Consider the following 14,145-nt stretch of genomic DNA (forward strand, 5'->3'; position numbering starts at 1 on the left):
ATTTCCAGGCGTTTATCATGCTCATCTTCTATAATACTGTTTCTTCAGTAGCCAGATCACCAATAGTCTGTTCATCACCTACTTTTATCTCCTCCTTGCCAATTCCAAGACTTTGGCAATTGTTCAACACGGCATGGGCCATCTAATACCAATGGAGATGTGCCCAATTTTCTACAATCTGATACTTGCTTTTGGGTTGTTTTTCCTACTGCTTATAATCTTACACTGGTGTTTTATTTATCATGCCTTCATACTTTTTGTTCTATAGCTAGCTATGCGGTGGCTTTTTGTTAACACTCTTTTTATCTTCCTTCATGTAATCTTTCATTAATTTTTTTTCGGCCTGTTTTTTGTGTATTGTAGGCTTCTTCTGTACTTGTATTTGTATAGTTCTTGTATCAAATGAATTGAGTTGTACCTTTATAACCAAAAAAAAAATTGGACCATTGCTCCGTGATACTATTCTTTTGGGAAGACTTATTAATGAACCACCAAAAATCTTTGTTACTTGATGATTCGAATCTCTATTCTTTCCTATGTCATCCATAAAATGGAGATCAAACCCTTCATCTTTATTAGAGTCATCCAGGAATATCATCCTGGACATTGTGTGGATATTCTTTTAGTTTTCATTATCTCTATCATCACTCTCTTGTTCCTTCATACTGTTCTTTAATAAATAATCATTGTGAGCATTCCATTCTCGAAATTGATAGGTGCTTTGAAAACTGTACAACAAAGAAAGGAGTCAAATTCCAAGCGTGAGATGCATAGTTTAGCAACTATCAAAATAAACATTGGAATACAATAACACATGCAAAATAAACTCTCCACACTAAATCAAACATAAAGAGACCTATATTTTTGCTTGGAGTTTAATAGGCATTTTCATTTGTTAGGCTTATTTTATTATAGAAATCTTCTCTCCCACCTTCACCTAAACAATATACCCTTTTAACCCTTTGAAAAATAGAGAGGAGGTTGTCACATGAAAGTTAGTCCTTAATTTATTCAATTTATGAGCTGATCCTTCTATTTTCGTTTCTCCTCCAATCCCGCCCATGAGACATTCGATGTCACCATCCCCCTCCATACTGACTTTCGCAACCCCACCTTTCCTCTCCATGATGGCTCCCTCCTCCTCCGTCTTTTTCTCATCGGTGACTCTTTCTTCTCTCTCCTTCTCTTCCACCTCATCCTTTCTCCTCCTCATCCTCTTCTTATATGAATGAGGGATATTTTCATTCACTAAAATGGCAAACTAATGCTGTTTAAGTGAACGGCAAAAATATATTAGAATATTTCAATAACTAGAAGGATCAGTTTGATATTTGTTAAAATATAGAAGATTGTAAATAAAATCGAATTCAAATTAAAAAAATATTTCTGTAATTTATCCTTTTTTTGCTAGACCAAAAGATATTTTTATTCTTAAATTTTAGCCAAGATCATTGCCTTGGGGTGATCTTGGATACCTAACCCTAAGAACGGATATCCCATTATTGGGTTAAGCAAAGATTTGAGGAGTGGAGATGATTTAAGATCATGGCTACGTAGGATCGTCATGGTGCAACTAAATATCGTGATCTCATTAGCTCTACCCACATTATCCTTAATCATGAATAATCATTATATACCAAATGCTCATGAATTTTCTTTCATTCATCTCTTGGTGGGAAATGGATAACAAACTTCATTTTGATTTGATCAGTGTATAGGAGATGACCTTCGAGCATTGAATTCCTTAACTTATACATGCTTTGTGATACTCGGTCTAATCCATTGATCGGCCGGCTTGACCCATGTTAGGCCTAGCCTCTTTGGGCCAGCTTGGTGTTGTTGAGTGGTTTGAAACAACTTGCTCTTGAATCAAATAGGGCAGAGCTCATATTCGACTCCCAGCCTTGGCCAGCTATAATCCTTCCACCTAACCTCATCATAAGACCTTATCAAAATCCGTTTTTCTCTCTTTCTTCTCCTCTCTTTCTCTTATAGTTTTCCCAATGTCCACCATCATTACCATATCCGTGGCCAATCCTCACCGAACATAAGGTAGAATTCACCTCCACCTCCTTTAACATCCCTCCACATTTCTCATCGAGAAGCTCACCAACCTAAATTTCAATTTAGAAGCACCACTCCCTTATTTTGGCTATTCACTGAGGTTTTTCTTCGAAATCCGTAATGACTTGGTGAAGCCACGCTCGCTGGCGATGGTGGTTGAGACTTGAATCTTCACTAGGACCAAGCCTTATTATTTTCTTGCTTTCTCATGTTTTCTCCTCCTCCAGATTCCACCACAATCATCTATCATCGATCAACCGACCATGATCACTAACACCACTAGCAGCCACCACCGGCCCCTATTCCCGCTTCCTACGAGAGTTGGAGAAACCCCATCTTCTCTCTTTCTCTCTCTCTCTAGAGTTGGTTGGAGCCTAGCAGGGGGTCCCTCCCTTCTGATCCTAATTCCCCTGCCCTGGTAGCCATCCCCTATTCCAGTTCTTCTTGAGCAATATAGGATTCCATCATTATCAACTCCTGTGATATTATTATTATTAACCCAGTCTAAACCTCATTTCATGTGTTGCTCGGACTCCAAATTTATTGCGATTGGGGGGATCCACCTTTATAAGACCACAGTGCTAGCAATGGAGCTGAGAGAGACCTGGGAGGGCATTCTGCTTGCAAGACGGGTCTTGAGGGTTGATCGGCTAGTCATCAAGGGGGACTCTACCACATTGGTAGGTTGGTTGTGGAGGTGGGTTGGGATTCACTTTGAGCACTTGCTTATCTATGACATTTAGAGAACTATACTAGGCTGCATCTCCATGGACATCAGACACATTTACTGTGAAGTGAATAGTACCGTAAACTAGATAGCTAGCTATGTTGCCTAGCACTCAGGAGGGATTAGTTGGACTGATATATCTTTTTTGCCTTTGTCCTTTCGGGATATTCTTTTCAATGATTGTTTTGGTTGTATTCATACTCATCTTATATAAGTCCTTCATTTTATTAAAAAAAAAAAAATTCAACGTGGTACTGCAATGATAGTTCTTAAATCCAAATTTTTGAGAAAAAAATTTCAGAATTTATTTGAATTTGTCTATATATTCACAAGATGACTAATGATCTATCTTTTCTAGATTTTTTTAGTGGATTAATATAATTCTTTGATATTGCATAAAATTTTAAGTCAATATATGCTATTTATGAATTTATTGGGCCTATGTTTTGAACAAAAAAGTAAAATTAAAAGTAGAAAATAATTTGGAGGTAATGCTTTAATTATGTGATATTATGCATGTTGTTTATCTATATTTTATGAAATCTGCATATTTTGATTAAAATATGATTTATGTTGTTTTGTAAAAAGAGAGCTTCAATATGAATCAGATGTAGGACCTCAATAATGGGAACCAACTCTATCACTTCAATTATTTCATGACTTGATTATTATGGACTTACGGACTTACTCTGTAAGGGTTAATTACAATATTATGGACCTACTATACAAGAATTAAGTGTGATAATATGAACTTACTATAATTGGATTAAATGTAGCATTATGGGGTTTGTAGGGGTTATGTGCAATATTATAAACCTTGAATAATTTGGACTTGAGTTGAAGATAACAATTTTTTAACTTGGACTTGTAAACATGAATATGCATATTTGAGTAATATTGGACTTGTGAACCCGATACTTTCTACACTGACAACTAGCATAGATACAATTTGAATTCCAATTGGACCAAAAAATGAAGATAGAAAGGATCGCTCAAACTTTGAGTCAGGAAACAAAATATCTGATTAAAAGCATCCCTTTTCATGGTCCCAAATGAATGTTAACTACTTTCATATCTCAAATGTAAAACTGATATAGATATTGGAAGAACAAGTTTTTCATTTGAACCCTTCATGAAAAAAAACATAAAAATGGCGCCTTTTCTTCAAAGTAAAAAACAATAGTTTACACCCTTATTAAGCCTGAGCTGATTGCAACTTTCTTGTAAGCTAGTAAGCCATCAATGTTCTCTAAATCCATCCCAAAAGAAACTACTAGTTTGCTATTGCTGGCTTTGTAGTAAGACCAAAACCAAAGGGGAAGATAGGATCATAATGTGGATCGCCTACATTCATTGGGAGCTGATCCACGGACTTGAACCATGTCCGTGAGAGCTTGCCAGAGAATGCATAGTCACCGAAGAGCACATCTGCTACACCCTGGCCTTCAGTTCCAGGGAGCCATGCAGCCACAAGAGCATCGATCATGTGCACATATGGCTCAATCACAAGGGGCCGCCCAGAGATTATGATAACAACACATCTTATGCTTTTACAGACATTCTGGATCACACTTGGGCCAGGGTCAGGAATTGTAAGTTCTAAGTTGTCTCCAAATGTCTCTGCATATGGCTGCTCTCCAACTGCTACAATTGCATAAGAGAATTGACCATGATTGACAAAGTCGGAAGCAGGGTTCTCAGAGTAGACAACCTCGGTGGTGGGTTCTACAGTGTTCTTCACGGCATCAAGGATTGTGGTTCCTGTTGAAGAGGATCAATCAGAGTTTAAAACATTAACATGCCCTACTATGTTTGAAAGAAATGACAAGCAAAGTGAATCTCAGGTGTTTTGAATTTTTACCAGTAGTTAGATTGTTCCCACTGAGTCCTTGCCAAGTGATTGTCCATCCTCCACACTGACAGCCCAAGTTGTCGGCATGGCTCCCGGCAACAAGAATCTTCTTTGCCTTCTTAGGAAGAGGCAACAGTGGATCGTTGGTAGACTTTCCATTTTTTAGCAGCACAAGTGATTTCCTCACAGCTTCCCTGGCCAGCTCCCTATGCTCCTATTAGAAATAATAGTTTTCAGTGATTGAACAACATTATTATGAGAGCAACTGAATAAGTTTTGATAAATCTAGTAGTAGCTTGTCTGCAAGAAAAAAATTCAGACAAATATTGGACCGAACAATAGATTTCTTGGTTTATCATTTCTTTTACTGTTCTGTGGTTCATCCTATTTTAACTGCTGAATGTAGCTCATGAGTTGGCAAGGCAGTATAAGAAAGTGACTAACCTTCTTCCCGAGTTCACCAGCTAAGCTAAGATCAGCATAAGGCTTTTCAAAGAGACCCATGGTGAACTTGACCCTAAGGATCCTTCTTACCGCATCATCGATTCGGCTCATGGGGATGATGTTGTTTTTGACTTGGTATGTGAGATCATCGATGAACTCTGGGTAGTCATAGGGAATCATTACCTGCAAAACATGTAAATTGAGAAGATAATAGCTCCCAGCTAGGAACTTGGTCTGGTGGAGGTGCAGAGAGAGAGAACAAATAAAAAGTCATATATTGCAGAAAAATAGGAGTGAAGCAAGATTAGGTTTAAATCAAAACAAACAAGGTGTTGTTTTGTTCCTCTATAACTTTGTCGTCTAATATCCTCATGCTTCATGGAGGGATCAAAAAAGTCGGCTGAATTACTGATGAAGGTAATCTATAACACAGCTTGTAACTAATGAAGCACATGATGCCATAAGGTGACTCTGGGATACTAACCATGTCAATACCAGCATGAATTCCCACTTGTATTGAATATGAGTAATTAGCATGTGGAGGACTAGTAATCCTGTCAATACCTTGCCAATCTGATATTACAAATCCCTATTGATTTAAAAAAAAAAAAAAAAAAAAAGAAGAAGAGGTATTTCAGCCTTAAAATATATAGAAATTGATATTTTAGGAATCAACACATGATGGAGACCAATAAATGATGAGTTGCTATCCATTGGAATATAGATGTAAGCACTATCCACGAACCCTGAAATGGAGCTTGTTTTTGAGAAAGTCCGTCACTAGGTAATGGTTAGCATGCATTTTCACTCCATTCCAACTTGAATAGGAGATCATCACAGTTGAGACACCTTTAATGATAGCATCATAGTAAGGAGGCATATGAATGCTGAGCAGCCCATGTAGACCAATGATGGTGTTGTTCTCATTGATGCCTTTGTATGTTCCGCCATCGCCAACATAGTGCTTAGCACATGCAGCAACATTTCTCTTGCTGGATGTAAAAGCAGAATTATAATCACTCAACACAACTGTAGAATTATTTAATTCGGTTATACTTTGTCATGGGATCTCATTCCATTGATGAAAGAATCTTTCACAGGATCCCATTACTTTGATGAAAGGATCTAACAGTTTTGATGGCAATGAAGCAAATATATAATAACAATAATAAAATAAATTAACCTTTATAGGTTCAAAAAGCTCAAAGCCTCAAACCAAATCAAGAGTAATAACTACCAGCAGACCTATAAACACAAAAATGTGATTTCAAACTTCCTTTATTAAACAATTTTCTTTAAAAAAGGAGCCTTCCAGAAGAATGACTTCAGGGGATTATTGCATTAATGACCACAGTCATAGGCCCTACCTTTCAACAGTTGAGTTTGCAAATTTTTCTCCATTTACTTATAGGTCTAAATAAGCTTGCATCAAGTTGGTGGATTGGGAGCCAAAAATTGAAACTAAAAGATGTTGGCTTTATATGGAGGAAAATTAATGGATGAAACTAACTTAATTGAAGATGCTATTGGCAGAAATATCTTACAGTCCAGCAACAAAGGGAACTCCTTTGCGAGAATTTGCTGGAATTTCTCCTTGCAGGCCAGGGATGATTTCTGTCATTTCCTGGACAATTTTTGGATCTTCACTGTAGCTTTCATAGCAGCGACCCCATCTTGGATCTCTACAAACCTGCACAAGCTCAAGGAGAAGAAGAAGACTCAAACACAATGGTCCTGGATGTTCTTTGAAATATATGTTTAGCTTATTTATCTTTTCTGCAAGAACCAAAATTCACAGAAACAGGATGGTTTTATGTCATTGTTACCGCAACACATGGAGCAAAAATATAAGGAATGCCTGTTGCTCTCACTTCAAGAGCAGTAGCAGCACCAATTCTCTTCACAAGTGCTGGCTCTCTAATAGGGAAAAATAAACATGTTAAACAAGAACACAAATATTATGAACATACAAAGAAAACACTATGGAATAAAAGCAAATTTGCCGAATTTGATTATCATTTATAACTTCTCTGACTACTAAATTAAGCTGTACTTTAGAAAAGCAGATATCTGGAACCACTTAAGCTGCCAGAATGCTGAACTGGCAACAATGCATCAATTTTTTCAAGACATTTCACCTAAAGTGTGAACAAGTAGCAACCATAAGTTCAGTTCTTCCAATACATATGCTGGATATGGCCTTGGAACTGTGAGAAACTTTGACACTCTTTGATGATAGCAAGCTGTGATGCAGGAATTGCCTTTTCAAAATGACTAAAATAATATTAAAATATTTTTTCCTAAACAAAGGTACTTGGAAGAACTTCAGTTTGTTTGCAGATATATGGCACCACTGCTGGTGCACATAATTCCTTCTTCTGAAGTCCTGCAGGGCCACTAGCAACACATTGAGCTGGTTGTGAGGGGAAAAAAGGTGCATCTATATATATATATATATATATATATAGTACATTTTGACCCATTACTTTGACAATTCCTAAAATATGGTGCCTGGCTACAAGACTTGCAAAGCAAATGAATTGTTCCCAAATGTTTATCTGTGGATGTAAATTTTTTAAAAAATATATATACAGTTTTTTGGTGACAAATTAGTTTCATCACTAATGTTTTTTTATATATGGCGACAAAATAATTTATTGCAAATGGATTTTGATTTTTTGGTGAGGATACTATTTCATTGCTACATAATTTTATAGTTTTGTCACAAAATGTAGACTATTTAGTGATGAACAAGGTTTCATGACACATTATTCGTTGTGTAAATTTGCATTGAAATAGTTTTCATTGCTAATTATCTAGATTTTTAGTGATAACAATATTTCATGGATAAATATACCTTTATCGTCAACATACAGAGTTTTGTCATAGAATACTCACTGTTTGATGATGATCAGGGTTATTGTATAGACTTTTACAATGAAATAGTTCTCATTGCTAATTATTTATGATTTACTTTTCTGACAAATTAGTTTTGTCGTAAACTGGTCTGGATTTTTAGTAATGATAATATTTTGTGGCTAAGAATTTATTTGTTAGAGATATAAAAAGTGTTGTTACAAAATATAGACTGTTTTGCGAAATCATTTTTTCTTATAGTTCTGTTTACTAATTACTCATGGGTTTTTTTGGGATGAATTAGTTTCATCAGTAATATCTAACCTTATTTTTTGTTACTAACTGAATTTGATTTTTACAATGATAATATTTCATATAAAATTTTATATTGTCTCATTACTCAATATTTTCTTACAATGCTCAATTTTTAATATTTAAATAAGTTAAGTATTCTATTTTATAATCAAATCTGTTATTAAACAAGTTGCATAAATCTACTTTGGCCATTCGTCTTGTTACGAACTGAATTTGATTTTTAACAATGATAATATTTTGTATAAAATTTTATATTGTCTCATTATTCATTTTTTCTTTACAATGCTCAATTTTTAATATTTAAGAAAGCTAATTATTCTATTTTGTAATGGAATTTGTTCTCAAACAAGTTGCATAAATCTACTTTGGCCATTCGTCTTGTTATGAACTGAATTTGATTTTTAACAATGATAATATTTCGTATAAAGTTTTATATTGTCTCATTACTAAATTTTTTTATTTACAATGCTCAACTTTTAATATTTAAATAAGTTAATTATTCTATTTTATAATCGACTCCGTTATCAAACAGGTTGCATAAATCTAATCTGGCCATTTGTCTTGTTTAAAACATTTTTATGTTGTCTTATACAGAGGAGGATGATAAAGAGCCTTATCATTTTCTTCATAAGGTAATATTCCAAGAATGATATCCTCTCTTTAAGACACACAAGCTCATGCTTCTTGACCATTCACCAAAAGGATAAGTCTCCCTGACCATTGTCTTTTATAACAAAACAGTGAACTGGACAATAATGCTGTTATTTTTCTGTTTTTATCCGTTATTGTCCTTTATAACACTATTATGAAAGTCATTATTTTAATATTCAACAACCACAAATCGCATAGGATGGGGCAAACAATAGCCACTGTAGCCATTATAACAGAATAACAGTCCCTTAGATGGTCTCTTAGAATGGAATGACACTGTACTTGAAACCTTGACCTTAGCCATTCATATAGCAAACTAAATGTTCCATGGAAGCTGAAACATGTCTCTTTATAAGAATCTACTATCGCCTCAATCATTCATTCTTCCAATTTTAACAATCTGCTCTATCAATGCTATTCTCTGATATTTGATCAATAATTAGTCCCAGTTCAGTTTTATCCTCTGATGTGCATCTCCCCTTTATCTTCCCGTGAATATTTCATACTTATTTTTGACTTTAGGAAAAAAGAGATGTGCTCACTGTACTAACTCTATTATCCATTCTCTCTTTTAATTCCTCTTTTTTGGTAACTTCTTTCATATTTCTTTTCACTTTAAACAAGCCCATTAATTTCTTGCCTAAAACAAGACAATTAATTGCTTCTCTCATCTCCTCGTCATTAGTTTTCCACTCTATATTAGTCTGCCTCTTTATTTTTTAAGCCAATCTTTTCACCCCAAAGTAAATCTTGTAATACAATAAAAAATAGAAATGTTTGTCACCATATACCATCAAACTCAATTGAAAGCATTCTAAGAAGACAGGTAAACTTGTATATATGGATTTTAAAAGTTTATAAAGCCAAAAGCCTAAATATTTTGTTGCTGAGCAAAACTAAAAGCCTTAAAAGTTGAGAAGCATTTGTGCCCAAAAGGAAAAACCAAGCATATATATATGGAGAATCCTGGAAATGAAACAGTCAAGCTGTAGCACCAGGAAAAAAGGAGCTGTAATTATATCAAGCAACTCATCTCCAACACCATTATTATATGTAAGAGAGAATGTCATTAACAAATCAAGTTTGAAAAATTGCGTCATTTATTAGTTTCTTGAACAGCCAAATATTTGTAAATTCACCAAGCAGCATTAAGCAATGAATCACAAAGTAGAAAAAGAAATAAAAATATAACCACCAGATTAATATCCTAGTATCAATTGAAAAATACTTGCCTGGTTGCTCCCAGACCAATATTATGTGGGAAAACCGTAGCTTTATAGACATTATTGTGACCATGAACAGCATCAATGCCATAGATCATGGGAATTCCCAGACGGGTAGAAAGAGCAGCCTTCTGCATCTCATTTACCATATTCACCCAAGTTTCCGCAGAAGCTTTAGGAGCAGGCACGCTACCTCCCCCACTCAATACACTACCTACATCATATATTCAGTTTAGAAAGGACAAATCATCTTTTGATCTATGTGTTTTGTGAATTAAATCAGGAGGCCGTACCTATGAAATATTTATTAATAACTTCAGATGTTGCATTTTCCCTTGCAATTTGTGACATCTGACCAACCTTCTCAGCCAGAGTCATCCGGCTTAGTAGGTCATTTATTCGAACATTCAGTGGTTGCTTGGGGTCCTTATACTTCAAATACTCTGCTCCTCCCATTGCCATCCAGGAGCATAAGAATACAGGAATAAATATGAGCCTTAGGGACTGCTCCATCTTTACAGTACACTGTAGCCACTTGTTTCCAATCCTGACAGAAGATGAGCTAAAATAAGATACAAGTGAGGAAAGCTTATGAAAAATAGAATTAGTAATAAAATGCATTAATATTGAAAGGAATAAAACCATAAGTAAAATTGTAAACATACTGAGACGAGCATTTCTGCAATTATAATTATCTCGACAGTTTATGTTCTGCAGGTACAAGAAAAGATATTGCTATTATATTTAAAATTTTAAATACTTTCTTTTTTTTAATGATTTGAAATAATTATCAAATTAGAGGTACAGAATCATCTCCAAGATCAATCCTTGTCCACCAAATGTTGGTCAACAAAATTCTAACTAGAGTTGAAGTGAACTAACAAGAAACATCTTCCAAACAAATAATGCCCAGAGAAATTAGCATGTGAAGGGGATGCAGAAGTAATAAAAATATGCAACAGTTGCAGAGTAGATGGATAAATAAAAAAGAAAAGAAAATCTAATCTGAATCGAAAACATTAAACTATAATAGCATTGGATAAATTTGGACTGGAAAATGTGCACAGAGATATCTGATACTCAACAGAAAATAAAAACCTATACCTGGTCATAGCATATCTAAGCACTCCTAGATAAAAGAACGCTGCTGCACTAATGATGTTGGAATACCACGACTGCGTAGAAGTCCAAACAATTGATCTCAGGAGTTGACATGGAATGAATGTCTACTGTAAAAGCAAGGTATTACTTCGTGCTGGCACCAAGGAATGAGTACAGGATTACTTTGATTTTGTACATTTCAGTAGCATACAGTTCCAATAAGAAACCATTTTTACAGACATCATCAACCAACATATGGCTATCTAGAAAATGTCTGATTGCTTCTTTATCAAGAAGCAATAAAGCACTCTGATTTCTTCTATAGCAACAAGCAATAAAGCATTCAGTCAGAGATAATTTGCGTCATTCTTCACTTCTAGTGGTATACTAATTGGCGTGGGCTTTCCTAAAATATAGACATAACCAATACCAATATGAATACTAGAAATCCACTAGCATACATTCAATAACACAATTTCATCGAGGCAAAAATGAGGTGAAGCAAAAATATTCGCCTGGCACTATGCAAACATTACCATCATCAACCTAGAAAGCATAAAGAATGAAATGCTTAAAAGTGGCTACCTGGATTTTTTTTTGGTTGTTGTTGTGGGGGGCGCACTTAATGGGGACCAACAGAAAGATAAGACTTGCTGGAAATGGTCATGGATTGACATCATGAATGGTTCTGGAATGGGCACTTAATGGGGACCAAGAAAGATAAGACTTGCTGGAAATGGTCATGGATTGACATCACGAATGGTTCTGGAATAAAAGTATAAATACCATTACCAATTACATCACACCTAGGAATGGCAAATTTAGCCGACCCATTGTGTATCCAACCCAACCTGAATGGGCTGGATTTTACCAGACCCGATTAAAATCGAGGCGGATATGGGTTCTAGAAAAAATATTAGAAGCTGGTTCGGATCAAGTATTGATAATGATATACTCTACCCCGAATCTGACCCGATATAACTTTAATCTAAATCCCTCTTTCAAAATTACAATTCTTTTAATATAACTAACCCCTCTTATTTAGCCCACCTGATCCGACCCGACACCTCTTATCTACCCGACCCGATCCGACCCGCACCTCTACTTGACCCGACCTAACCTGACCTAAGGTGGGTACAGGGCAAGAATGGGTAAATGGGGTTTTAAATTGTGAGGTGGAAATGGATATTGGCTGACCCAACCCATACCCGACTCATTGCCATCCCTAATCACAGCATCTCTGAAATTCTAAAACTATGCCATTCATGGTGTCATTTCCATCAATGTTATTATATTACAAAGCAATAAGCTACAAGATAGGTTTCTTGGACCTTGACCTCATATGTTTGATAGGGACATTTGGAATCTTTAGCATATGAGCTAGAACGCATTTCAAGCCAAAGTGAAAAAAGGAAAAGAAAAATGAGCCCAAACAAAACCAATAGTTTCCAACCCAAAGATCAGTGATCTAATCCACTGAAGTGCGATCCAATTTCATCATTACAAAGCAGGAGCAGAGTTCCAATCATAGTTTTGTAGACAAAAAAGAAGAGAATTTCTTTTTTGTTTTTCTTCCTTTCAGTGAACGAACAAAAAGGAAAGGACATTTCATTCTTACTTTACAGGAGAGAAGGATTTCTTCCTTTTTAGAGGAATAATTTAGAAGAGGATGCGCGCATTGAATGATCGCATGGGTCCTCATAGCAACCACAAATAACAAAACGTTGAGATTCAAAAAAGAATGTTGAGATAGAATCTAAAACCGAAAAAATGTTGAGATTCAAAGCCACAAACCAAAGCAAAAGAGAATCTAACACTCCTACGAATAAAAACACAGAGAATGGCAAGAGAAGAAACAGCAAAAACAGCAGCGAGAAATAGGAGAGAGCATACCAATCATCAATGAGAGCCCAAATGGATCGAGAAGAGAATGAGAGAGTCTAGATTTTGGGAGGAAGAGGAGGTATGGGCTTAAGTTTGGAATATGGGAGAAGTGGGAGCACTCCCACTTGCTGCAAGTACTGACAGACGGACAAAAAAATGGCCAGAAATAAAAGCTTGGGGTTACCTTCACTCCAAACTTTGATACGCCTCCGAACCCACGTTAGCCGATACGTCGAGCCAACAAATAAGAGCACGCCACGTATCTGCTAGCTGAATCGCCGATCTGGACGAGAGTCCTTCACACCTTAACTTCTCCTATAAGAGCTATGTGATTGCGAATTATTTCAAAACAAGCAATCCAGGCAACGGGAAGCGCGGGTACGATTGATAGACTAAATATGCGGGCCATCTCTCTGGACTTTTTTGCCACCTCTCTGTCACTCTTAGATCACTTACGTTGTCTTTCTCCAGTCATGTTTGACTTGGTGATTGAAGGATCCCGTCTTTTTTTTTTTTTTTTTTTTTTTTTTTCTTTATTATTTAAGACCGAAATCCATCATCCAATGCCAACTCGGTGACACATAACATCAAAACCATCACCATCTGAGCACGACGGCCATCGGAATATCATTGTGGAGGTGGAGGTGCACTGCAATTCTCAACCGATTTTTCTGATCTGGATGATGATCCTATCAGCTCGGGCGCCCGGATCCAACATGTTCCCAACGGCAACAATTATACTCGTAAGAAATGAGAACGTATTATCATATTTTAGAGTGAAAACATTTGAAAGTGAAATATATATAAATTTAAAAGTTCTAACTATAAATTAACAGATTAAAAAAAAAAATCCAAAAGGAGACCTCTATTATATTACACATATCCACCTATTTGTATGGTCCTTGGAGATAAAACCATGTGGTTACGTAGAATGTGTTTGGCTCGCGTTCGAAAACGAGATCGGAACGGAAGTCCCTACTCCCATTATGATGAGATGGATTGCTTCCCTCGGCCGTGAGAGAATTTGT

General features: G+C 35.9%; 1 protein-coding gene across 9 annotated transcripts; it reads right to left on the reverse strand.

The window, feature by feature from the left end:
* Positions 1 to 3,797: 3,797 nt before the first annotated feature.
* LOC105042425 (uncharacterized) lies at positions 3,798 to 13,266 on the reverse strand. 9 transcript variants are annotated; one of them, XM_073253536.1, is made up of 12 exons: positions 13,127 to 13,255; positions 11,237 to 11,361; positions 10,798 to 10,843; positions 10,426 to 10,679; positions 10,142 to 10,346; positions 6,914 to 7,004; positions 6,632 to 6,777; positions 5,833 to 6,079; positions 5,572 to 5,676; positions 5,088 to 5,270; positions 4,653 to 4,857; positions 3,798 to 4,552 (listed from the first exon to the last, which is right to left on the reverse strand). In XM_073253536.1, exons 4-12 carry the CDS (start codon positions 10,643 to 10,645, stop codon positions 4,065 to 4,067), a joined length of 1,890 nt encoding a protein of 629 aa, XP_073109637.1. In that variant the 5' UTR covers positions 10,646 to 10,679; positions 10,798 to 10,843; positions 11,237 to 11,361; positions 13,127 to 13,255; the 3' UTR covers positions 3,798 to 4,064. The 9 variants fall into 9 exon arrangements, with proteins under 9 accessions (XP_073109637.1, XP_073109635.1, XP_019704884.1 ...); XM_073253534.1 differs by lacking the exon at positions 10,798 to 10,843 and having other exon boundaries at positions 10,426 to 10,694; positions 13,127 to 13,256; XM_019849325.3 differs by lacking the exon at positions 10,798 to 10,843.
* Positions 13,267 to 14,145: the final 879 nt, after the last annotated feature.

The sequence above is a fragment of the Elaeis guineensis genome, chromosome 3, assembly GCF_000442705.2.
Source record: "Elaeis guineensis isolate ETL-2024a chromosome 3, EG11, whole genome shotgun sequence".
NCBI lineage: Eukaryota > Viridiplantae > Streptophyta > Magnoliopsida > Arecales > Arecaceae > Elaeis > Elaeis guineensis.